The sequence below is a fragment of the Notothenia rossii genome, assembly GCF_949606895.1.
Source record: "Notothenia rossii genome assembly, chromosome: 11".
Lineage (NCBI taxonomy): Eukaryota > Metazoa > Chordata > Actinopteri > Perciformes > Nototheniidae > Notothenia > Notothenia rossii.
In genome coordinates this window covers 5,750,879-5,775,609 of record NC_136910.1, presented here as the reverse complement: position 1 = coordinate 5,775,609, position 24,731 = coordinate 5,750,879, and the positions used below count along the sequence as shown (strand labels likewise).

Sequence of the window (24,731 nt, the reverse complement as noted above, 5' to 3'; positions counted from 1 at the left end):
AATGACCCAACTTCCTCCACTGTTACAGTAAAGTCTGTTTTCTATGTCCCTCCCTCCACCAGCAGATGTCCTTATTTCCCTGTTTCCTCCATGCTCTCTCACTAAAGCTGCTACAAGCATGCCATTGATGAAATAATGTTTACAGTTCACACTTACCCACAATTCTCAGCGGTGTGTATTGATATCAGAGGGCTCATTTTACACGAAACCTGCACTACAACTGCTTTGAAAGCAAGATATTTTCTTTATTGACCCTAATCCCTAGATGAGTGCTTGTAAATGGAAGCAGGGGATTCATTGATTGTCTATTGTCAAATATAATAAGCCAACCAAGGGGTGTATTTAAGAAGTGCACAATTTAAGTGTAACTCTTATATTTCGTTGTCTTATTTTGTTTAAAACATGCATTCTCCTCTTGTTTTATTATTTACGCTAGTTTTTGCCCTTTTAAATAATAAATGGCCCTTTTTTGCTCAACGATTCATTATCATAAGCTCATATATTTATACTGAGAGTGATTCAATCGATAAAATGACATTCTGGATGAAGCTTGGTGTTTATACATTTACCTTTATTACAACACTGTTTCAAACCACACATGTGATCTGCTAGCTTCTTGTGCAACAATGATCGAAAATGTAAATGCAATTTCCAAGAAGAAGAAACGGGGGATGCAAAATGTTGTAATTATGCCGCAGTCTGCACTGATGTGTGCAGATAAACACTGCGGCAAAGATCATACACACACACACACACACACACACACACACACACACACACACACACACACACACACACACTCTTGTCTATAAGCAGAAATGCTTCTGAATAGCACCCTGACTGTCCCTATTTTAACTCGGAGCGATGTCATTGGCGATGGTGGGTTTGTTTACCATATTTGGCGAGGTATAGTGACACAGCGCGCATGGGAATTGGACGAGAGCGGCCGTCATTCACAAAAAGTCTGCCTTCTGGAGCTTTACAAACAAAGCGAGGGTTCACGGGAGTTGTAGTCCAAAACAAACCATGCCTCAGATTGCTCGAGTGGGAATGTCCCTCCTCTGCGGTGACTTCAATGCCACACATATGGTTTATTATATAAAATGTGCTCACTATGATTCACTTTCTGATGGATTGATGATTTACGTATTTGTGATTATTATTACTACTGGCTGCTACTTCTTAGTTAGACCATCTATTACTGTCACAATAATCTGTATGTGATTTAATTGTAGGCCTGAATATTGTTATCTAACACACTATATTCTACATGTTACACCTATTTAATTGGTTAAATACTGCAGCTCCTAACTTAACCTGAAAGTGGACTTCTGTACATGTTAATAATTGTTATTTTTGATATTTTGTGCATTCTTTTTATCTAATAGTGTTTCACCTTTACAAGCTTTGATAAAACTTAAATGCAGCCATAATTATACTCAAACATATAATATATATTTTTATGAAATGGGCCAATCTGTACTTAGGCCTACATTTGGTACATTAAGTATATTTTGATGCCAATACTTTTGTACTTTTACTTGAGAACAAATTTGATTGCAGGTCTTTTACCTGTGGTAGAGTATTACAATTAGATATTTCGACTTTTTTCCAAGTACAAGATTTGAGTACTTTTTCCACCTCTGTCTAGACTCAATACTCTGTGGGACGAATAAAGGAATTCTGATTCTGATTAAAGCCACGCCGGTTCTGAACCTCTCTGCCTAAAAGACTACAAATCCCACAGGGCGACGCACTCTTATGATTGGCTGTACCCATCTGTCAATCACGCATTTCTTCCCCTTCCACTACCGCTCCTACTGTAAATATTTGTGTTTGCTCAACCGGCTGTAATGGTAGAGGACTGAGGCAGTAGAAACGGAATACAACTAGAGTGAAGCAAGAGAGAAGGAACATAAAGACGACGGTTTGAAAGTCTGTAGCACACGGACACGGGCTTTTCGTCGAAACATGGATGAACTCAAACATCAAGTCATGATTAACCAGTTCGTCCTGACGGCGGGTTGTGCGGCAGACCAAGCGAAGCAGCTTTTACAGGCAGCACATTGGCAGTTTGAGGTAAAAAAGGGGAAAGAAAACACAGAAAAAAGGCTTTAATAACATTAGCAAACGACGGGGTAACAATAGCAACACGGCCGATAGTTTGAACCGACCGTTAGTTCCAACTGCTAACCAACAGACACTTTTCCAGGCTGTGTTATTTCAACACAAAACAAAGCATTTAGTGTCCTTTTTCGGCCCACTTTTTTTTATTTAAAGTGTGCTTTTGGTAGATTTAAGCAACAAGGAACACACAGTACTACAGTAAGCATACAGCTACCATATCCAATTAGACTTTACTCTAGATTAAATACTATAATCCGACACATGACAGCCGTGCACACAGGCGAGGCCAGCGAGCTCTTACGCAATACATTCTGTAGTATATTTGTATTAAATTATGTAGCCTAGGGAAATTGTATTTTGTGGACAGCATTCACATGTTGTCAGTATTGTCTTTATATCGTGTGTTATTCAGATACTCAACTGTCTTTTCTATTGTGAATTTGTATTCAGTTGCTGTTAATGTTATTTATGTATGTCTATCTATCTATTGATAATCGTCGTGTTGTATCGTACAGCTTGCAAAACAGTGCATAATTGTTTAGTCTGCAGTGAAGCAAATATAGATATATCTGCATATATCATCGCTGCAAGCTCTTTGTATTGTTTATTTTATTATTTACATCGACACAGAGATAAGCAATGTCTGTTCAATGCACTTAAAACCTATAAATAACCGCCTAAAATGTCATTTACTTCATCTCTTTTGTCATTATAGACTGCCCTCAGTGTCTTTTTTCAAGAAACAAATATTCCGTACGGCCATCATCATATGGTGAGTGATTTTATACATTGTTCTGTCTGTTTATGTAATTACAGCAAATCCCAATTTCAAGCTAGTGATGTTTTGGGTGGGATGGGGGAGGATAACCAGCTCCTATAGGCCAACAGGGATGATGTTGTACTAACAATAACAAAGCACATGTCGGCCATGTTGTGAGCTTCCAGAAATAAACACACAGGCAGGCAGCAGCACTGAGAGAGAATACAGTGTGTGCGTGTGTGTGTGTGTGTGTGTGTGCGTGTGCGTGTGCGTGCGTGTGTGTGTTTGTGTGTGTGTGCGTGTGCCAGAATAAAAGGGAAGGAGAAACATAGATAAAGATGTAAGAAAATCTCCTCTTTTGTTGCATTGTATCAACTGAGGGGCCAAAAGGAAGGAAGCCCCCCTCAGTTTCTGGTCAGGACAGAAGAAGAAAAAATGTCTCCTTCCAGAAAGAGGACAGCTGCCTCTCACAAATAGATCCCCTTGCAGTTGCGTTTGCCTTGAGTTATCCGGCTGATTGGGTTATTGCTGCCCTCGACACCACCACATATATCAGGGACTTTTAAGGGAAGACAAAACAGTGCACATTCACACACAGGGGCTGGACATGATGAAACATTAGCAGTATTTGGGCTTTTTAGCAGCCTTTGTTTGCAGCTGCATGCATTGCAGCATCCAGCAACAGCTGCCCAAGCGTGACATAGAGGTGTGTGGGGAGGGGGGGGGTTTCTGGACTGCAACTGTAGATCATTTTAAAGCTCTGTTTGTGTGTGCGTTTAGCCATCAAACTGCTAAAGTGAGGGAGATGGTGGATAATAGCAGGGGATGTGATCTTTATTGCATTGTGTGAGAGTGTGTGTGCATTTATAGCCTCCGAGGTGTGCAACATCGCCAGTCAGCGTAGGAACGGCTCGCCCTGAGCTGGATCATTATTATAGCAGCTTTATTATTCCAAAGGCAGCCAGTCCTCCTTTATTACCTGATCAGTAAATAACAGCATCTCAGTGCTCTATTTAGCTCGGGAAACGTCTCACTTTAATTTAGAGAGTAAACAATCTGCCAAGAGCTGTTAAGATTTGTGTGACAAATAGGGCTGAGCTTGATTGCTGCAGACACTGGATAATGAAAATCAGAAAGCGTTGTATGTTTGTTATTGTTACTGTGTGTGTGTGTGTGTGTGTGTGTGTGTGTGTGTGTGTGTGTGTGTGTGTGTGTGTGTGTGTGTGTGTGTGTGTGTGTGTGTGTGTGTGTGTGTGTGTGTGTGTGTGTGTGTGTGTGTGTGTGTGTGTGTGTGTGTGTGTGTGTGTGTGTGTGTGTGTGTGTGTGTGTGTGTGTGTGTGTGTGTGTGTGTGTGTGTGTGTGTGTGTGTGTGTGTGTGTGTGTGTGTGTGTGTGTGTGTGTGTGTGTGTCCTGCAGCTTATCAGGCCTCAGTGTTCGTGGGTAGACAGATCTAATCCACTTTGCTCTACCTCCCTATCTCTGGATTTGGTTTAGAGTACACACAGACAGCATTAGGTTACATTTCGGGTTGCGCATGCTATTGCGGCAATGTTTTGCGTTGCGACACACAAACTGAACTCATCCTTGACATTGCTATTTTGGCCAGAAGCCTCGCCCAAACCCCAACGGGCCCGACAGATAGCCTGCAGGCGCTCAGCTCTTGGCAGCACGGCGGGTTAGGACCTCATGTAGGTCAGGTAGTCCACGGATACTTTTCAACGAGCTGCTTTATGCTATTGTTTTGAGGCCTAGCATTATATGGAGCTGTCACTTTCCCATGTAACATCCTGGAAACAAAAGCGCTGTTGTTGAGAGAATTTGTAGGAAAGCATTCAAGATCTTAGCCATCATGACTGATTTTGTTTACCTGCGTTTCACTAATGCATCCTTTGTGCATTGTATTCCAGAGGTTTACACCCTGTATCAAATATCAAATAGTGAGGTGAGCTCGCTTACTCATCAGTAAAGTCTTGTGTAATGCAGTGGTGGGCGGAGGATTTAAATAAAGCCCTTGTCATTATTATTTCCTTTTAGCGCTCCCAGACCCACGGGAGTGCCTGTGCTTTGGCACACGATGTAACAGAGCCACAGTCTCTGCACAGACACGCATTAAGACTCCGTTTGTTTGTTGTTGCATACACGTGTCAAGTACGTCTGTTTCAGTCACATATGATGGATTTCAGACAGATTCTTTATTCATTATCTGTGTTTTGACTAAAAACTGTCTATCTAAAAAACGCTATTTGCACAACGCTAGTATCACCAGGGGAGCTCATTTGATTTAGAAAGAGCTCAAAGTGTGTTTTTTTGCTCATTCACAAGGGATAAACACATTTTGTATTTTACATATTTATTTAGTTTTTTTCTTTTTTTCAGACCCCTTCAGCAGTGCAGAATATAATATAATAAAATATATTATATTAATGAATTATAAATTAAAGTTTTCACAGCATTTGAGTGCAAACTCAGAGTCACTGATTTGCACTGCAATAAAGTCAATATTATATTGTTATTTTGAATAAAAGCAAATGCCTAGCCTTGACTATATATCTGGGGGGGTGTCAATACATCTGAGTAAAGTAGAGACTAATATTTATATTGTGTATTGTATATTTACGTTTATATAATATGAATGAAGCCCTCTAGCCTTGAATTTGCAAGAATATGGTCAAAACTTAATTTATAAATCTATTATAATCTAACATATTCTACAGAAAACAAAAACCCATATTAAATTATTTGAGTTTGTTCACGTGGGATTTTTTTAAGGACACAACAGATTTGCACGGGATTATGATGACAGACCACCTGCTGCCATTGTCACAAATGACTAGAGGTCCCTAGTTTGTTCTGGTCCCGTAAGGCTTACATCTTCACTCTGTTACATGATGGACACATGAGCTCGATCCAACCTGCTCTGGTGTTTTTTCTTTTTGCAACCTCTCCCGTCTACTCCCAGTTTTCTCCTCTGCACACACCCTGCCTTTTAATAACGCTTCAACCGCGCCACATTCCTACGGGATGCAAAGCTCACACCGACCCAAAATGGACCCTTTCACAGCACAGTAACTAAAAACACAACTTTATATACACTCTTAACTCCTCTTGTTTCCTCCCTCACAACCTCAGTCTGTTTACAGAGGCGGAAACACAAGGCTCTAAAATTCAGTTAGCTGTATGTTTACTGTCAGAGGATTTTATAATCATGCCCTGTCCTCATCATTTTGTTTTAGCACGAATCTCAAAAGCAGTAACCGCCCACAGAAACATCAGCACTCACACTCTGAAGGCACGAGTTGTGTTTGTGGTTTGATGCTAATCCTACTTAGTAAATATTATGCACATATTCTTGCACCCCTGATTTTTTTAGTTTTCATGCATATTCTAGGAATGTGCCAAGTAGGGCTGCAACCACTACATATGTTCTTTATTTATAAATCTGCAGATTATTTTCTAGATGTGGTCTATGAAATGTGAGATAATAGCTAAAAATGTCCATTCCAGTTCTGCATAGTCCAAGACCGTGTCTTTAAATGTCTTGTTTTGTACGTCCAAAATCTTAGTATTCAGTGTTATATAATTGAATACATAGAAAAGCAGGATATATCCATATTTGAGAGGCTGTTTTTAAATGAAAATTGGGAATTTGTATCTAATTTTAAGCTATTTTAAAATGAACCACCTGTATTAGGTCAGAGCTATTGCTAAGACTTGTAACGTGATTGCAACAACCGTTTCAAAAAAGCTATTCCTCATTGTCAAAATGATTGGTCATTTATAAGCAAAATGCCTCAAAATGGCTGCTTGTGTGCAAGGGAACAATTGTATTCTACATCGATGCACATTAATGGAAATCAGCCGTTGTGGCTTTTTAACCTCTGGACAGTGTAACTGTCTGTCTTTGACTATATGTCTCTTTGAGTTTGGAAGGAAAAACACTGACACAAAACATCAATATCAGCGTTTCCATGATTAACACTGTGGGGGGGATGTACAGCCACTATGAAGTGAATGAATCATCATGTGAGGAGGAAGTAGCCCCGCTGGATGACTTCCACTACTGTCTGGAAACATGTGACCCCACCATGTGACAGGGGTACGACAGAGCTAAGCCACAAAGCCCGCTTCACGTGTGTGTCATTTCTCCAGGAGTCACGGCCGTTTGAATAAAGCGGGTCCTCATGCGGCAGCCCTGCAGTAAAGTCAGCAGTGTGGTGTGATGTTAAAGTCTGTTGTCTTTAGTAGGTCAGTAATAGAAATAATCTGCTCAAATATTTCACATCCTCTCATATCTGCGCTTGTACACTTGATCCCCTTCCTGTTCTCTCTTTCATACGCTGTTATCGCTGTAGAAGCAAAAATAGACTGTTGTAGTTGATGCAAGATGTTTTATTTATTGTGGGGGATCAACACTTAGCAAACTGCACTTTGAAAGCGTCAATTGTTTGTGTTAGAAAAAACCTACTTTCATTTTGTTTTAATTTAACAAGCAATGTATTGTATTTGAGCAGTATCGCAGCTGAGGACACTTCAAAGGGGGCCCTTTACCTTTTTGTGTTTTATAGGTTTTAGTGCATGTAAATAGTCTGCAGAGGCTTGCATCCCTGTGTCAGGGAGTTTCTCTTCCACACACCTCTTGAAACGCCTCCATTGGACTCCTTTGTTAACTTCCTTAACATAGTGACATCACTATAGAACACTCGCTCTTCTATTGGCTTTTGCTCCAATACATTGCACTTGATAGGCTAAGGGGCGGGACATCTCCTAGCTGTTGACCAATCACCGACCGGCTAACCAAATCTGAGCATTGCAGCCTTTTTTCTTTCTTAGCACTCTTGCCTTTTTACACTCAAAAGATATTGTTCAAGTTTCCTTTTTAAAATAATAGTGCAGCATCAGCAGTAAGTCAATTTAATATTTCCTCTTGCTCAACACCACCCAGCCTGGCCTATATCCTGCAAACCAACAGAATCATGAAGAAGCAAAACAGCTCGTTGTTGTTACTGAACACTTTTTTATGGTGCTTTTCGTCACCGCCATCACGCACGAAGTGAATGAAACTTACATTTTAAGAAGGGCAACGTTCAATACCGACTAAACGTGTCGTAGCAGGACCGTATTGGGCACAGCAGGGCGGTGATAAAAGGAGGTGTGAGGTCGTTTACGGCTGTTTCCTGGCAATATAAACACCCGGTAGAAGAAAAGATCTGGGTTTATGTGTGTGTGTGTGTGTTTTTTTTTTTTAAAGGGGTGGTAACTACAAACATTCAGTTATGGTGTCCGGGTGTGGCCATAAAAAAAGATTTTTTCTCGAAATCTGCACTATTCTCATCCCTGTAAGATCTCAGTGGGACTTGAAGAGTGCGGTGTGCCCATGCAGAAGGGCAAGGGTATAATTACCTTCATAAATCATGACAGCACGGACGACTGTCTGCTCCTTTTCCTCTCTCTATATGCGTTCATCATCCCTCTGCACGAGATGGAGGAAGGCTGACTAAACTATATAAAGGAAACTTTGAGTGTTTTTTAAATAGCAGCGAGGAATCAATAGCTTCTACTAAATGTTAAATAGGCTAACAGCAATGCCATGTATTGGGGTAAAGATACAACAACAGAGTGCTGCTTTGTGTCTGCCTCAAAAGAAACAAGGTGCTCTCTGTTCAGCCGCGGACATTTGCTTATGGAAGTTGATTAAGTGCAGACCCATGTGAAATCCAGCTTCCATTGTTTATATATATATAAGTCTGTGCGCATTAAGGTCCCGTGGGTGTGCATGCATGCAACAATGTGACGCATTCAATCATATCTGGTTTATGTTGATAATGGGATTAGCTGTGCCTGTATATGCATGGGTGTGTGTGGTAGTGTATAAAAGGGGCCCTATTCTGCTCATTTTTAGGTTTGTATTGTATGTATTGACTCTCTATTTAGTAGGGATGCCAGCGATTTTTCGAATATTCGTTATAGTCTCCATAATCAATTTTTTTTTTTTTTTATTCGATTTTATTTATATATTTTAATAATAGTAATAGCTAATAATAGTAATAGTATTAATAATTGTAAATGGCCATTGGTCACACCACCAGTTTGTTTTACTGTAAACTCGGAGGAAGCCAGCAGCGCAGGCTTGGTGGCGAATAATCGATTAATATTCGCCAGGGCTGTCCGATTTTCGAATTTCACCATGGTCAGTTTCTGGCATGCCTATGTAGTGACATGTTTAATGTTCAAAAAGCTCTTTATTGTCTCATACTGCCTTTGCTGCACCACCTCTTTTCACCCTCTGTCTGAAACCAGAGCCCAGTCTGCTCTGATTGGTTAGCTGGCCGGCTCTGTTGTGATTGGTCAACCGCTTAGAGATGTCCTGCCCCTCAACCTATCATGTACAATGTGAGCGCTAGCCAATAGGAGCACAGAGGGAGGGAACACATGGATTATAGCCTTTGCAGACCATTTACATGCAAAAAAACCTATAACACACATCAGTGTTGCTCTGTTGGAGAAGCCTGTGACCTAAGGTTTTCATCGCCATAGCTACACTGTAGCTATGTTCGTATGACAAAATAAAGAACCTTGAACCAGTAAAGGGAACACACCAAAAGCATAATAGGGCCTCTTGTAATCTAATTTATTTTTTAGTTGCAATATTAGCTTCTGAAACTTTGAAGACAAGATCATTTAGATAAAGCGATTATAGTGTCTCATTCAGTCATACAATAATGATGCTCTCTTTTTGTCTTGTGTTTCAACACAGGCACGTCCCTTACCAATTATCCCTAAAGAGTACAACACTTTCATTCATGCTAGCAGGCCCCGGACCCCCCCCCCCCCCCCTGTATTCCAGGTCCACCCACCACACTCTCACACAATCCTGTGGGAAACACTGGTCCCTAGAAAGCCTACCCCCCCTCAGCCAGGCTGTGGTATGTTTAGTTAGATGACGGAAAGAGAGAGTCTAAATTTAAAGTAGAAATCACATTGAAGTTCAGGAAAATCCACTGCAGATAAAGTTATTCTTGGAAGTTTAACAAATGTGCAATGTTTCCAAAGTCAATACGTAACTGTAATCCCAACACTATAACCTGAATATGTTATGAGCTAAACATATAAGCTACATGATTATGATTTTTGCCATAACGGAGCAGCCACAGTCTGTGGTTGTCTGAAGCCGTGTGTCGTTCGGCAATGTCAGCCACATCTGAAGAGGCTCGGGCTCAGCATGTTCCAGCGTGTTGCCCTGCATGTTTCCTGGAGCACGGCTTCCCAGAAAACCTAACCACACACACACACAGGCGTGTACGCAGACACACACAGGAACTTCGGCTGTACAGGGACTCGGGGAATGGGAATCCATGTGGGATGACTGTGCAAAGACCAGATGTGTTTATGAGTTAGATTAAGTTTCACACTGTTTCTTGGAGTCACTGAGTACACACAAACTCACACAGGGGTTATGCTTATTTTGGAGGGTTGACAAGCAGCACATGGGAATTTGTGTGTTGCATAAAGCGAGTGTTGTCATTGTGTTTCAGTGGCCTCTTTTCTATCTGTAGCACTGCAGTGGCTCGGGTCATCCTACTGCTGCTACCTTGTCCTACTATTCCTGAGCCTTCCTCAGCCTTTTGTATCCCTTTTCTAATTCCCTGACTTAAATTCATGACCCTTAACTCCTCACCAGCCACCGTTTGATCCTGCTGCCTCTTCAATTCCCACATTAGATCTCTAAGACTTAAGGTCCTTACACACCAAGCCGATTTTCGGCGTCGATAAATGTCAGGCCGTCATTGAGCGTCCTGTCGCCCTACTCAGATTGGTGTGTCCCGCCCCGTCGTGTCTTTTCCGCCGTGCCGACACCTTCAGCCGCCGATTCAACATGTTGAATTGGGAGGGAGGCTGTCGATAAAAGAGATCACTCTGATTGGCTGTTCAGCTTAGCGAATCAGTGCATGAGAAGCTAATCGGAAGTGAGGGACCCAAACAAACGTTTAAGAAGGCAAATCTGAGAATTAATGTAACTCCAGCTCTCGACACAGGGTCGGGAAAGCCCCGTGAGCTTCTCGCTGTAGAGTGAAAATGGAAAGCACATGCTATTTGTTGTTTGTTTATATCACGCAGTCTGTTCTTCTTCTCTCGGTGTATCACGCAGTCTGTCTTCCGGTTGTTGCCTTTTTTGAATGACGAATACACACTACCGCCGCCTGCTGGTAAGGACAGTTATTGCCACTCACGCATGCGCAGTGCGTACGTGCTTCTTGGCCGTCGGCTGAAGTCTTTGCGGTGTGTTCCAGTGCGACACATGGCCAAGACGCAGGAGACGTGAGGCGACACAACAGTCGGGTCCGTCGGGACGTGTTCTTTGGTGTCAGCTTGGTGTGTCCGGGCCTTAAGACAGTGACTGGACCTATTTCACCATCAGCAGCTAAAACCCTCTTTAACCGGGCAACTCAGTAATGAACATATTTATTACTGTAATATATTAAACATTGTTCACATTTTGACTTTGAATTCTTATGTTTTTTATTTACAGCTTAAAGATTTTATCTTTAAGTTGCACATATTTACTTTAACTACAAATGTTTATATACATATCTTTATTATCTTTGCATGCCCATTTAAGAACTGCTACTGTCACAAAACCACATTTCCCCTCTGATTATATATATATTATATATTTTATGTATGAGTGTTCACTGGTTCCAATGTAAACTGGAAACTAAAACACTGATATAAACCTTATAATAACAAAGTAACACTAAAGTTGTGACACTGTAGGTGTGTTTCCCCTTTGGCTCGCTGTGTTTGAGTTTCATCATAACCATTTTGTTCTGCCTGACGACGACCTTTGGCCAAGTACTTTCTGTTGTCAGACTGTTACCAGTAGACAGGCCAAACCCCTTTTTCTAGATATGAGTGGGTCACTGAGCACCTATTGTTAGCGTGTTAGCCATTGTTGTGAGCGGTGCAGACATACGCTCCACTCAGACCCACTTCTCCGCTCTTCTGCTTTCTTTTCCTTTCTGAGCTTTTTTCATTCTTCTTAGTATTGCACAGTGGGATAATACACTTTCACAGCCTGGCTAATGATCAACTGAGTCCCTCGTGAGCACAAACCCAAACATATCCCTATGTGTATATATTATGAACTCACTCACTTCCGGGCTCAGCTGCTAGAATCTGGGCGAGGTTGCAGCAGTGAGGGGTCATCATGGGTAAGGAAGAGACACTTGAAACGTACAGCAGCACCTGTCAAATCCTGTATCGAGTTCAAGAAAACAACACGTATGTATTTATGACGTCCAGACACTTAAACCTCAGACCTTAAAACCTGAGTGTCACCTCCTGTTGATGGGACAGAGACGCAGAGACGCAGAGTGGCTCGTCTGGTTTAGAGATGTGTTTTATTTGATGATATTATTAAACCTGCATTAGATAGTAAGGTGTAAAGGAATGGCGAGGTTGGAGAGGATGTGGGCAAACACATAGATAAAGTATCTCTGAGATAAAACTGTATATGTATCATTAGTTATAGTTTTATGAATTTGTCCACACATGCCAGCTTTTGCTTTGTTTATTTATTTATTTATTTAAGATATGTGTTATCAGTTGAGGAGAGAACAGCAAAAACCATCCATGAAGCAGTAAACTAGTTAGTTATTTTAAATCTCAAAAACACATCTTTAGGGTCAAAGGCAGGGGGGTCAAACTCAAATACACTGTGGGCCAAAATAAAAAAATGGGTGCTAGTGGAGGGCCGGACTGGTTCAATGTTTATTGCAGAACTTATTGAAATGAACTTATTGCACATATTAAACCTGGAACTAACAAAGCTTAAATTATTGCCTATAAAAACAACATTAAACATTAAATAATCAGTTTCATTCATTTCTTATGGCTCTATCTGCAGATTTTCTAGAGTCATTTCTTATGATTACATTTTCCCACAGGCCAACAACAGCTTCAACAAAACTATTTCCCTCAAAGAGAAAACCAAACATGCCCTGTTGTCGTGAGAGAGAAAGTGCAGAAGGAAACATCCATTAAACTCAGTGTGCTGCTCTGTGATGCTAGTTCAGATACTTGGCATCTCATCTTGGGTGCAAGGTCATCAATGTTTGGGCTCAGGCTCTGAGCTGAGGAAAGCCTCAGGATTTAGTGAAGGTGCAATATACCGACGGGCCAGATCTAATAGTAATCAAACATTATCCTGCGGGCCGAAGTTAAATCCACCAAGGGCCTGATTTGGCCCCCGGGCCTCGAGTTTGACACATGTGGTTTAAGGTGTTCAACAATATGTAAGGTGTCCCTTTATGGTGATGTTCAGTAACTAATGCAAAGCAGATATATAGGCTGTTGCCTGGCATTCTTTTTTTTTTTTTTTTTAAAGATCTCTATTTCCAAGTCGGTTATACATGAAAATATTAGATTTCTCAAGCATACATGCAGGGAATCATTTGTATTTACATCTGATACTCCCCCTCAGCACAGTCACATGCTTGGTAATTCATCATGGCTGCATTGAGATCAAACTGCAGCTCTGCAGCTACCAACAGAAAGCAGTGCTAGGCTACATCTTAGAAACACTCCCTATTGAAACATTCAACAGGCACAATCATTTACAGTTAATGCAGCGCCTGCCTTCTCGACTTTATTCCATCGACTCTCCCACTGGGTTTCTGTTGGCTTCCTCTTTTTCACTTCTCTCTTTTATTAACTTTAATCTGCCATGCTTTTGCATTTACCCCTCATTTCCACAGTCCTCACAGGGCATCAGTCAGAATCAGCCCTACCATTACATGAATGTACAGCAGCAGAAGCAACACACCGCACTCACATGAGTCACATCCACAATATGTCTCTTGTGCAATCCATAAATGGGGAAAGTGTATTTTGTTGCATCCTTGTCTGTGGTTATTGAGGCTTTCACTGCCAGATTACAAGTAAATCCGGCCCTGAATGTCAGTCATTGAATGTCACACAGTCTCAATAGCTGCTTGTTTATTGGCTTGGACATAGTCCTGGCAAACTGTCATCTGTTGAGGTTACATATCTGGGAAGCATGTTGTCAAAACAATTCCCGTAACCTTACTGTAGCTAAACATGGCCGACTCGTCTGTGCTCTTTGCCAGTAACTTGATATATGAAGTCGGCATTTCACAGGCAAGGCAAAGTATAACCTCCATTTGTCTTGGCCAACATTCGTCCACTTATGTCCATAAAACATTGCTTTTTGTGGTCATTTGAGTTGCTAGGTCTATCATACTGTATGCAGCACTCAGGACACAGACCTGCATTATCGCTGTTGCCAGATTTGAATTGGATTGTTCTCACATGTCCTAACAAACCAAACAAAAGGAGGGACTATTTCCTGGAGCATACACATGTTTGACGTTGATGAACCAAAGACTAGTCCAGACCTGATGAAGGTGAAAGCTCAGCATCCTCCCACATATCTAACACTAACCACCAGTTAAAAGAGGTGCAGTCACCAGTTTGTATCTCCAAGGCCAAGTTTAACCTCCATTTGTCTTGTTAGTCTTAGCTCGGCCAACACTCGTTCATGCATTCGTCTTGGCCATAACACGATTTTTTTTTTGTATATATTAAAACATACTGTAAGCAACAGTTCATTTGATTTTTATCCTTTTTTTCTTAACCTTAATTGGATTTGATATGACTTGATGTTCTTTCCAGTATTATACAGCTTTACCCCCTCTGAGCTTTCCATCCTTAGTCATAGTTTGAGTGTAACATTTGGATTTTGACATATGTGACCCAAAACTGTTAAGGAGAATAATGCTGATTTTAACACATTGTGGAGCTGTAAATCCATCAAATCATACACATTTGTCCCGAAAAATATATTTGTTTGCCTCATCAGATTAGACTCAACTAACAAAAACACATAATTCCTCAAACCATGTGTGACTTTGCATTCTGTTCACCAGATGACCAGAACATGTTTTGAAGTGGCCGTGAATGCAGACTCCTGGTCTTGTGTTTGCAGTTGTCCACCATGTGTTATTCTAAGGAGTTGGCAGACTCGCTGTAGTGAAGAAACATTTCCTGACAGTCACACTTACCAGCCACCGTGTGTTATTGTGAATAATACCCAAACTCTTAAGTATCAAATGTCATAACTATCTTTTTTTTTTTAAAGTTTGGGATCCAGCTTAAAACCAAATCCAAACACACAACTATGTTTATGTAAAACAAGTGTCATTTTGCATGTGCTAAGATGATGTTATCGTTACAGCTATAACACAGTAAATGATGCTGACGTATGGATTACACTGAACGGCTTGTTATAATTCTGTTGTCTCACATATCTCTCTGCACACTTTCCCACAAGTGCCGACTTACAGCGTGTGGAGTGAGACGTGGAGTGGGAAGTGAGAGAAAAGATGGAGAAGGGAGACATGTTTTGGGTTCAAACTAATCTTCTTAACTCAGTAAACAATGTAGAACAACTTGTTTAGTTTCCAGCAAAGTATTGTTTGGCAAATTGTGATGAGAAGAATTAATAATACAGCCATAATTGATCAACCTTGTTCATCAAGAGATGTTGAGCAAACAAGAGATGATACAAGAGAAATAAGTTGAAGTTTTGACCATATTTGGCTTTAGAAATTGTGAAATATTAATTAAAACAATAATACACAAACATCAGCTGGAACTTTATAAACAATGAATTGCTCGGTCCTGCGTTCATTTGACTTGTTTGGTCAATAAGGAAGTATGATGTCAGGGATGACGTATTTACCAGGAAGTAAGCTGCTGGTTCCCTCGACTAAGAAGCTACGTGATTTCTCCAGGGTTTTTGAAAATAGCTGGAAATAAGATCTGTGGAAAACGAACCTGTTTGATAAATGCACGTTTTATTCAGCCGGATAATCTCCACATGTCTTCCCTACTTTTATAACTTTCCAATCATAAATCTAATCGCCAGAATCAAAATGCTAACGTTATGCTATAAAGGAACTACAGCCGAGTACAGCAGCACGACTTCAACGTCACGCCAACTTAAGATCCGTATTCAAAACTACAGATTCTAAATGGTACGAGTTGAAGCGTTTGTTTGAACAGTTTTCAGGAGGCAGGCACTTGCTTTCAAGCAGAACAGGGCAAACAAACTTAGAGGAGTGTTTACGTGTTCGGCGTAATGACGTACAACGGCCTCCACAACTTCTGTAGTCCTATTCAGCCACTTGGTAACAACCATTGTTTTTCAGACACCTCAACTCTTCAGAAATCACCAGTGGGGTCACTGCTGATGGATTTAATGTTGTAGAGCAACACCAATGTGTGTCAACCACAGACCTTATTTCCAGCTATTTTCCAAAACCCTATGGAGAGATCCCATTGGCTCTGAGACGAGGGAACCGGAAGTGGTAAAATGCTGACTCACTTCCGGGTTTTAGGACGCGTCACTGCACCACTCTATAGGAGCCCTCTCTAAATTGCAGTAAATCCAATATTTGGTAAAGTTGAAATATGCATAATGTTATTCTGAATAAAGTATTATGGTGCTGCAAAGAAGTCCAGTTGTTTTAGAGACTCAATTAAAAATCCTTGTTTTGTTCATATCCTCTTAAAATCATTTACTCCAACATCATGAATCCTATCTCACAAACTCACAAAAACTCACCTCTTCAATCTGGACAGCGCCACAGATCTCCGTCCCGCCAACAGGAGATCTGTACTGCTTCCTCATAACAACAGTAGCCATGGCAACCCCTCTCTGTTGGCTGTGTTTTGAACACAAACACGTCTCTCTGTCTGTGGGTCTTGCAGAAATGGTTGGACCTCCCTGCAGTAACACACCTTCTGTTGTGTTTCCTGCGACATGCATGTTCTTTTTAACACTCCTACCTACATTTTGGTTGTTATTTTTATACTTATTAGCCTTGTGTGACCTCTCACCTGTCCTATCCTGGGTTTCCCTCGTGTTGCTGTTGCTGCTTTGACAACTGCATTTCCCTACAGGGATGTACAAAAGCAATGCAGCTTCCCAAGACAAAGTGTAACAAACAGACTGCAAGATTAAATGCATACAAAATGCCAAGACAAATTAAAAGAAGATAAATGGAATAAGACCGGTATAAAATACAAGAATAAAATGTACAGCAAAGTATAACTAACGTGGTTCTATTGGCTAGCGCTCCAACACATTGTACGGGATAGTCTAAGGCAGTGGTTCCAATTTTTTTTTTTCAAGAGCCCCCCCAAATGACTCCTGTTGGAAGTTGCGCCCCCCCCCCCCCCACCCATACACACACAGGAGGGGCGGGGGGGGGCGCAACAGCGGTAATTGAAGTTTAAAAGTCTCAAAAATGCTACAACTCCTGTCACAAACTGGATGAATGTGAAGTATTTAGTTAAAGGAGGATGAAAGCATAACTAAGGAGCTCTATTGGAGTGACTTTGATGGTTATTGGACTCAGGATTCATTCATTTGGATTCCCGCTGTATGAAGAAATTAAAGGACGAGGCAAGTGGAAACAATTCACAAAGGGATTAAACTTTTTAAAACACATGCTCACAGTAAGCCGGATTTTGCCGATGCAGTTTATGTGGATTCAAAAGTCTTAAATAATCTACAAAATGGAGGAGACCGATCTGATCGGAGCAACTGTGACAAATAATCAAACTGAAACCGGCATGGACAATGACTATGTTTTAAAAATGCGCTTATCCAGAAAGGCCCGGTTTGGACACTTTACGGGCAGAAGAAAGATTTATATTAAAGAAAGAATTATACATTTCTGTCTTTTTATGCCTTTAATAGCTACTAACTTGAATTGTTATTCAAATCAATTATTTTTTATATTTTATTGTAATGTAGAGACAAGGCTTTTAGTGACAATCATGTATTGCTTTACAATTATATGTAAAAAAAAAAAAAAAATTCAAGACAAAAAAAAAAAGTCTAAATATGATATTTGGCCTCAAATCATCTGAGGCCTTGCGCCGCCCCTGCGATCTTTGGCGCCCCCCAGGCTGGGAACCACTGGTCTAAGGGGCGGGACATCTTTAAGCGGTCACAACAGAGCCGGCCAGCTAACCAATCAGAGCAGCTTTTTGAACATTAAAGCACGGAGACATGTCCCAGTAGAGACACTACATACTCATATACACCTGAACATCAGTAGGAGAGGACTCTTTAAAGTAGAGACACTACATACTGATATACACCTGAACATCAGCAGGAGAGGACTCTTTAAAGTAGAGTCACTACATACTGATATACACCTGAACATCAGTAGGAGAGGACTCTTTAAAGTAGAGACACTACATACTGATATACACCTGAACATCAGCAGGAGAGGACTCTTTAAAGTAGAGACACTACATCCTGATAAACACCTGAACATCAGCAGGAGAGGACTCTTTAAAGTAGAGACACTGCATACTGATATACACCTGAACATCAGCAGGAGAGGACTCTTTAAAGTAGAGACACTACATACTGATATACACCTGAACATCAGCGGGAGAGGACTCTTTAAAGTAGAGACACTGCATACTGATATACACCTGAACATCAGCAGGAGAGGACTCTTTAAAGTAGAGACACTACATACTGATATACACCTGAACATCAGCAGGAGAGGACTCTTTAAAGTAGAGACACTGCATACTGATATACACCTGAACATCAGCAGGAGAGGACTCTTTAAAGTAGAGACACTACATACTGATATACACCTGAACATCAGCAGGAGAGGACTCTTTAAAGTAGAGACACTACATACTGATATACACCTGAACATCAGCAGGAGAGGACTCTTTAAAGTAGAGACACTACATACTGATATACACCTGAACCTCAGCAGGAGAGGACTCTTTAAAGTAGAGTCACTACATACTGATATACACATGAACATCAGCAGAACATGGCCCCTTTAATAAAAGGAAGCAGCAAAAAGAAAGAAGTTTGTTTATCTTATCGTTTATTGAAGTTTTAGCTTTCTCAACAAGAACAACTTGAATGTGTATTTCTGTTCTGCTGTGGGTGGGAGTTGATCTTTTCCTTTTTGATTATTTCTTTCCCTAAATGACCCTTCTCGATAGCTTCTAAAGGCGACAGGCACCCACTTGTTTGGGTTAACTGAGCCGACTCTTCTCAAATGACCACTCTTATGTGCTTTGGAGACATTTAACTGAGTCACAGTAGCTTCAATTTCGAAACAAGTTTACCTCACCAGACCTCTCGCCTTGTGTTTCCTAACAGCAGTGAGCTTACATGCGCCCACAGAATAAACAGTGGTTGCAAACTGCTTTGTTATTCTGCCTTGCCCAGTCGCTGTGTATTTACTCAATGTTTGCTCACAGATATTTCACAGCTGATTGTTCACGATGGCGGCTGCTTGCTCTGTTTTATAGTTCTTATCAAGCTTTATTTCTGTGTAATTACACACTGCTGTTAGGGGTGTTAATAATCAACCCTGCGACCGCTACGACGATAAGATTTTTTATTAATGCTTTCATTTAAGCAGAAAACAGCTGAGTGGACAGCTTGGAGATGAAATGAGAATGAAATGAAAAAGGTTTTATAATATCTAATAACACCGTATTACCCTCGTTGCGCTAAAACTTGATATCTTATTGACAGCTGGATGTGAGACTAAACATCGCATTAGATTTGAGTTATCTTAGTGTTTTAAATCTTTAGTTTTTTGTTGATATTTAGATCACAGCGGTGCTCCGATTCTCCGGCCCATCTCACGCTCCATTGTTCCCTCACTCGAGAACAAGACCCCGAGATACTTGAACTCCTTCAAATCAAATCAAGTTTTATTTATATAGCACATTTAAAAGCGATTTTTGGTCGAGCCAACGTGCTGTACATGTAATAAAAACACATTGCTACAATCACAGTAGGGGTAAGGACTCATTCCCTACTTGGAGTCCATCGGTTTCCAAAATGTACTATAGTAAAAATATTGCAGTATTTACATAGAAATTGAATGGAATAAAAAGGAATCTCAACTAATCTCATTACTAAGCTCCACATAGATCCCATTGAACCTCACATGTTCACATCCCATAGTGCTGGAATGTGTGTGTGTGTGTGTGTGTGTGTGTGTGTGTGTGTGTGGTGTAAACCCAACCCTCTGCAGACCCTCTACGAGAGTGTGTGCACGCAGGTAGGGATTTTCTCAATGAAATATTGCCCATCTCATTGCAGCCCATCAGCTGTACATTAGCCAATTGGATTCGAGCCTCAGTCTGCACACCGCACTCTCAGCAGCTCTTGGCATTATTTCTCTTTGGTCGTTGCTTCAGTTCAGTAAGGGTTAATCTGCTCCTAGGCTGCTTAATACGCACAAAGGCAGAACTCAGTAACCTGCTGCAAACTCAGTATGCTGCACCACGCTTTCATCTCTGGAGGAAACCAGTTTTTACCTCATAACGTTTGCTCGGTCGCACAACTAAATGAAGTTTTATGCAATTGTAATATGGACTTTTGTAGTATTCAAATAGCACTTGATTAGTTTAAGGCCTATGTGTTCAAATAAAACTGTTTATGAAGTATTGTGGAGTCGCTGCCTACAAAAGGTTTTCTATAGAATTAACATATTTTTTTGATTCAGCTTCTCTTGAAAAATCCCATTGTAATCATTCAATATATTTTTCAATGATATCGAGTATTATGATTAGAAAATGATCAATCTCTCCAATATCAGTGAAAATAATCACAATTAGTTATTTTGATCTAAATGGCGCAGCACGACTGTTTAATCTGCTTTGACATGCTTTAAGAAGCTTACATTGAGACACTAAATAAACCATATTTCTGTCTCATTAGTTTGGTTGTGGAAGACATTGTGTTTCTTCGTGGATTATCATCGCCTACATGCTGTCGTTGTCTGAGGTCTGTTGAAGCTTTTATCTGTGACAAAGTGTCTGATAAGGAGTGAGATTCAAACGGAGGCAGCTGCTGTGTCTCGGCAACGATCCTCTTGTTGGTCGATACTGTCTGCGGCTCTGACTCTGTCCAAGGTCCCCTGCAAAGACACACACACACACACACACACACACACACACACACACTCACATGCCTTCACTCCGAGGTGTTTAAGGTGTTCTTAAAACATCAGGTCTCACCCACAACCTGAAACGTCACGTGTCGGCACTTTTCATTCCCCGCCACGTAATCAAGGAACCAAGCGTTCGTGTTTTTCTACCTGAGCACCAGCAGAACGGTCCCTGAACTCATCACGAGGTTTTTCAAGAAACCCAACTAGCGCAGGAAGGATCACAGAGGTCACTTGAGCATTCCAGGGTGTCTCTTTCCCCCACAGGAAGAGAGAGAGACATGAGCCAGCGCTTCCTGTGCCGTGGACACACTCACCTTTCATCACACTCTGCCACTCTGAGAAGCCTCTAACTCGGCCCGGACTAACACTGTGTAAACGCAGCGCTAACCTGCAGGCCGCAGCACTTTTAGGGGGCAGAGCGGTCCGATTACAACCCCCCCACCCCCACCCCCCCGAGGGAGGGTCTGCGCTCCTGTCACGCTGCTGTTTGTCTGCGTTACAATCTGGGCATCCGGGGTGATGGAGCCAAGGTTGGATTAGATTCAGAGGGTCAGCCGGAGTTCTGCTCCTCGGTGACGGGAATGTTGTTGTGCAGCTTTTTCCCCTTTTCAACACGTTTAACATTTTTTCCTCAAGTACTCATGTGTGACTGCAGCTGCTCTTTCTCATAGTTGATTCATGACTCGTATTTCCAGAACATTACGTTCAAAACAAATAACTTGGCTCTGTAGAAAATGTAATCTGGGTTTTGTTGCAGTGTCGAAAAACGTTGAAGATAGTCTATTGGACATTTAAGAGTGTACCCCCGGTTTAAGGAAGTAACAACCGAGTACACCACGCCACAAAAAGGTGGTTTTTAAAGTTGATTTAATTTGAATGCAAACTCATATAATCGGTCATGCCTTTTGTTCTGCATCATCAGTACATTTCATTAAGATGAACTTTATTAATCTCTCACACAGTGACAATGAAAAAAACGTTAAGCAGTGGGTACAACTGTACACATATAAAGGTTAATAATACACACTTAAAAAAGGTATAAATGTGTAAGTGTGCGAAATCAAAGTAGGTTCATTCACTGCAAGTCATTTTATATTATCAAGATAAGGTTCGATAAACCTTTATTGACGTTGTAGGGTAATTCAGGTGTCTTTGAAGCAACATCAATAAAAACGCTGAAACGCAGGATATGAACAACACGATTCACACGAGAATAACACAAAGAACAAAATGGATTTCTCTCCCACTCACTTGTCAAACATGTCACAGTTGAGGCAAATATGGAGCTGACAATGAGCAGCAAAGGGCCCCTTGAAGGGTGTTTACATATACACAGACATGGATCATTATGTTAAATATATATACATGCTTGTTTAGAAGTCCAAAGTAGGTACATGATGGTGCATATCACAAGTACACACACTGCAGGTTGTCTGAGGTTGTACGAGGGGGTCCAGCCTTGAGAGCCTGATGGCTACAGGGCACACGTCACTAAGCCATGTCTTCCTTTGTTGTGGCCTGGTGATTTAGGGTTACTCTGTCATGTAGGTCCCAGCCCTCTTGAGTCGAGGTCATTATTAGTTAGATGGCAAACCTCCGTGCTAACGCTGGCTCCTGCGCCGCTTCCCTCTGGAGTTCAGTAGGTTGTTGTTTACCTCGTAGCGAACGGACGAAGAGGAGGAAGGAGGCCACGGAGCAGTGTGTGAGAAGCTGTGAGGATGAAGATGGGCTATTTCTGAGCAGCCAAACATGTTTTTCTTATTCCCTTTTAGCTGGTGGTGTTGTTTTCCCTCACACTGGTGTATTGTGTGCGTTGGGGGCGTGCCCGCTAAAGGAACTCCTGGCAGCAGAACGATAACAGCGGTGGCACAAAGGAGGGTCAGCGCAGGTTAAAGCGCAAGGGGACACACTCATCAAGGTGTCTAAGATTAGCTGTTATTCTCTGTATGAGTTTGCTGAATCACATTGGATGCCATGTTATAGTTCGAACAGGAAGTGGGCATAAGCAAAAGAAACGAAATGTCCTCATCGTGACCCTCTGGGGAGGCAGTGGGAATCCCCTTCAGTTAAACACCACAGTTCCGTTAAAGCAATATCCGCCTTTTAAACAATGCCTAATTCTGCTTTAGTGCTGTACCCGATGATGTTGAGATCAGGGCGTTTGTTCGTGTGTGCCCGTGTTCCTTACCAAGTACAGAGAATAACATGGTTTCTCCTCTGCAGCAGCTTTGACAGCAAGGTGTTGGTGTTATTGGGTTTCTTATAAAAGAGTCACACAAACATGTTACACAGAAATGTTTCTTACATGATTATCTCTTTTCATTATCAATGTCATTTGATTTAGTGGAGAAAAATGTTATGAAGTTGACATCTACAGTTTCCCTTTGTGTCTGACCAAAAATATCAAATGTACCACGAAAAACGATGAAAAGGCGGGAAATCAGCACATCTCATTGATTCATGATTTGAGCAATAATAGTTTATTAAAAAAAGGATAATTGAATTTATATTTTTTTAATAATGACATCAAAATACGGTAACATTTAATAGAATCTGCATGTTTTAAGTGTTAACCTTTTATTAATATCCCACTGTGTATGTGCTATTTCCTCTTTCCCCCTATTTTTATTAATGACATCACAGTTGGGTTTAATGTTAATATAAATTAGAATCAGGGGGTTTTAAGTCGTCTCCTGTGTTGAGACTTAACGATTAGAAACCGTTATCACTTCATCTCACTGTGGCTCTCCTGTTTTCTGTATTTCTATATTTATTTTGTATTTTTACCCCCCCCCCCCCCCCCCCTTCTTTATTCTCAGATGTGCACCCCAGCCAACACACCAGCGACGCCCCCTAACTTCCCCGACGCATTGACCATGTTCTCCCGGCTGAAGGCGTCCGAGAGCTACAGCGCAGGAAGCCCCGCCTCCATGGCCACCTCCCCCCCGCCCCCCCAGGTCGGAGGATGGGGGGTTTCACCAAACGTACCTAATGTGCCGCAACCTCCACTGGGACTCTGGACTCAGGGGCCGTCCCCCCCCACGCAGCCCTGCCCCGCCTGGCCCACGGGCGTCAACCCCCACACAGGGGTGGAGCAGAAAGTTAGCGTAGCCATGGAGGCAGAGAGATGAAGGGCAGCACGGGACTGAAACAACTCCCCTTTTCCTGGGGAGGGAAACAGGGAGGAGGGGGGGGGGGTAAAGAGGGAGGGAGAGGATAGTGGGTAGAAATGGGTTTTGGTCTTTGTCCCAGGAGTGAGACGGAAACTACGCAAAAAACCAAGAAAACTCAACGTGGACATTTTAAGAAGAGGGGAGGAACCAATGCAAATGTCAATACAAAAAAATTGAAAAATGAAACTCACACACACAGTAATAAGAGAGAGGTCTTTGTTAGTTTTAAGTAAATGCATAGATAAGATATTATGGAACTTTTTAAAAAAAAAGTATGAAATCGTCACGCCCAAGGATTCTATGTGATGTTCGAGGACATTCGAGGCAGCAGCAGTCATCTTCTGTTTAGTTTCCATCTTTTTTTTCAGCCAGTGTTTGTTTGTTTTTTTGCCTCTGGTGTTTCTGTGTTTCTGTGCTGCATGAGGAGAGAGGGACTTGCTTTGAGACGTGTTTTGAGATTGACTGAAACATCAACACGCACTTGATTGTGTACGCATGTGAGCGGGTTTGTAATCAAAAAATGTATACACACACATATATATATACGCACACACACACACACACACGAATACACACACATTTAGAGTTTAGAGGAAACACCTCCATACTGTCATCCCCATCGTCAAAGGT

General features: G+C 41.5%; 1 protein-coding gene across 1 annotated transcript in view; it reads left to right on the top strand.

Annotated features, from left to right (window-relative positions):
- Positions 1-1,808: 1,808 nt before the first annotated feature.
- Positions 1,809-24,731, top strand: part of ubald1a (UBA-like domain containing 1a) — a 24,086-nt gene continuing 1,163 nt past the window's right edge. The window contains exons 1-3 of the mRNA XM_079659350.1: positions 1,809-2,079; positions 2,843-2,899; positions 23,748-24,731. The exon at positions 23,748-24,731 is cut by the window's right edge and continues 1,163 nt beyond it. Of these exons, the coding sequence (XP_079515476.1) occupies positions 1,972-2,079; positions 2,843-2,899; positions 23,748-24,059 (477 nt within the window). The 5' untranslated portion in view covers positions 1,809-1,971 and the 3' untranslated portion in view covers positions 24,060-24,731. The remainder of the gene's footprint in view (positions 2,080-2,842; positions 2,900-23,747) is intronic.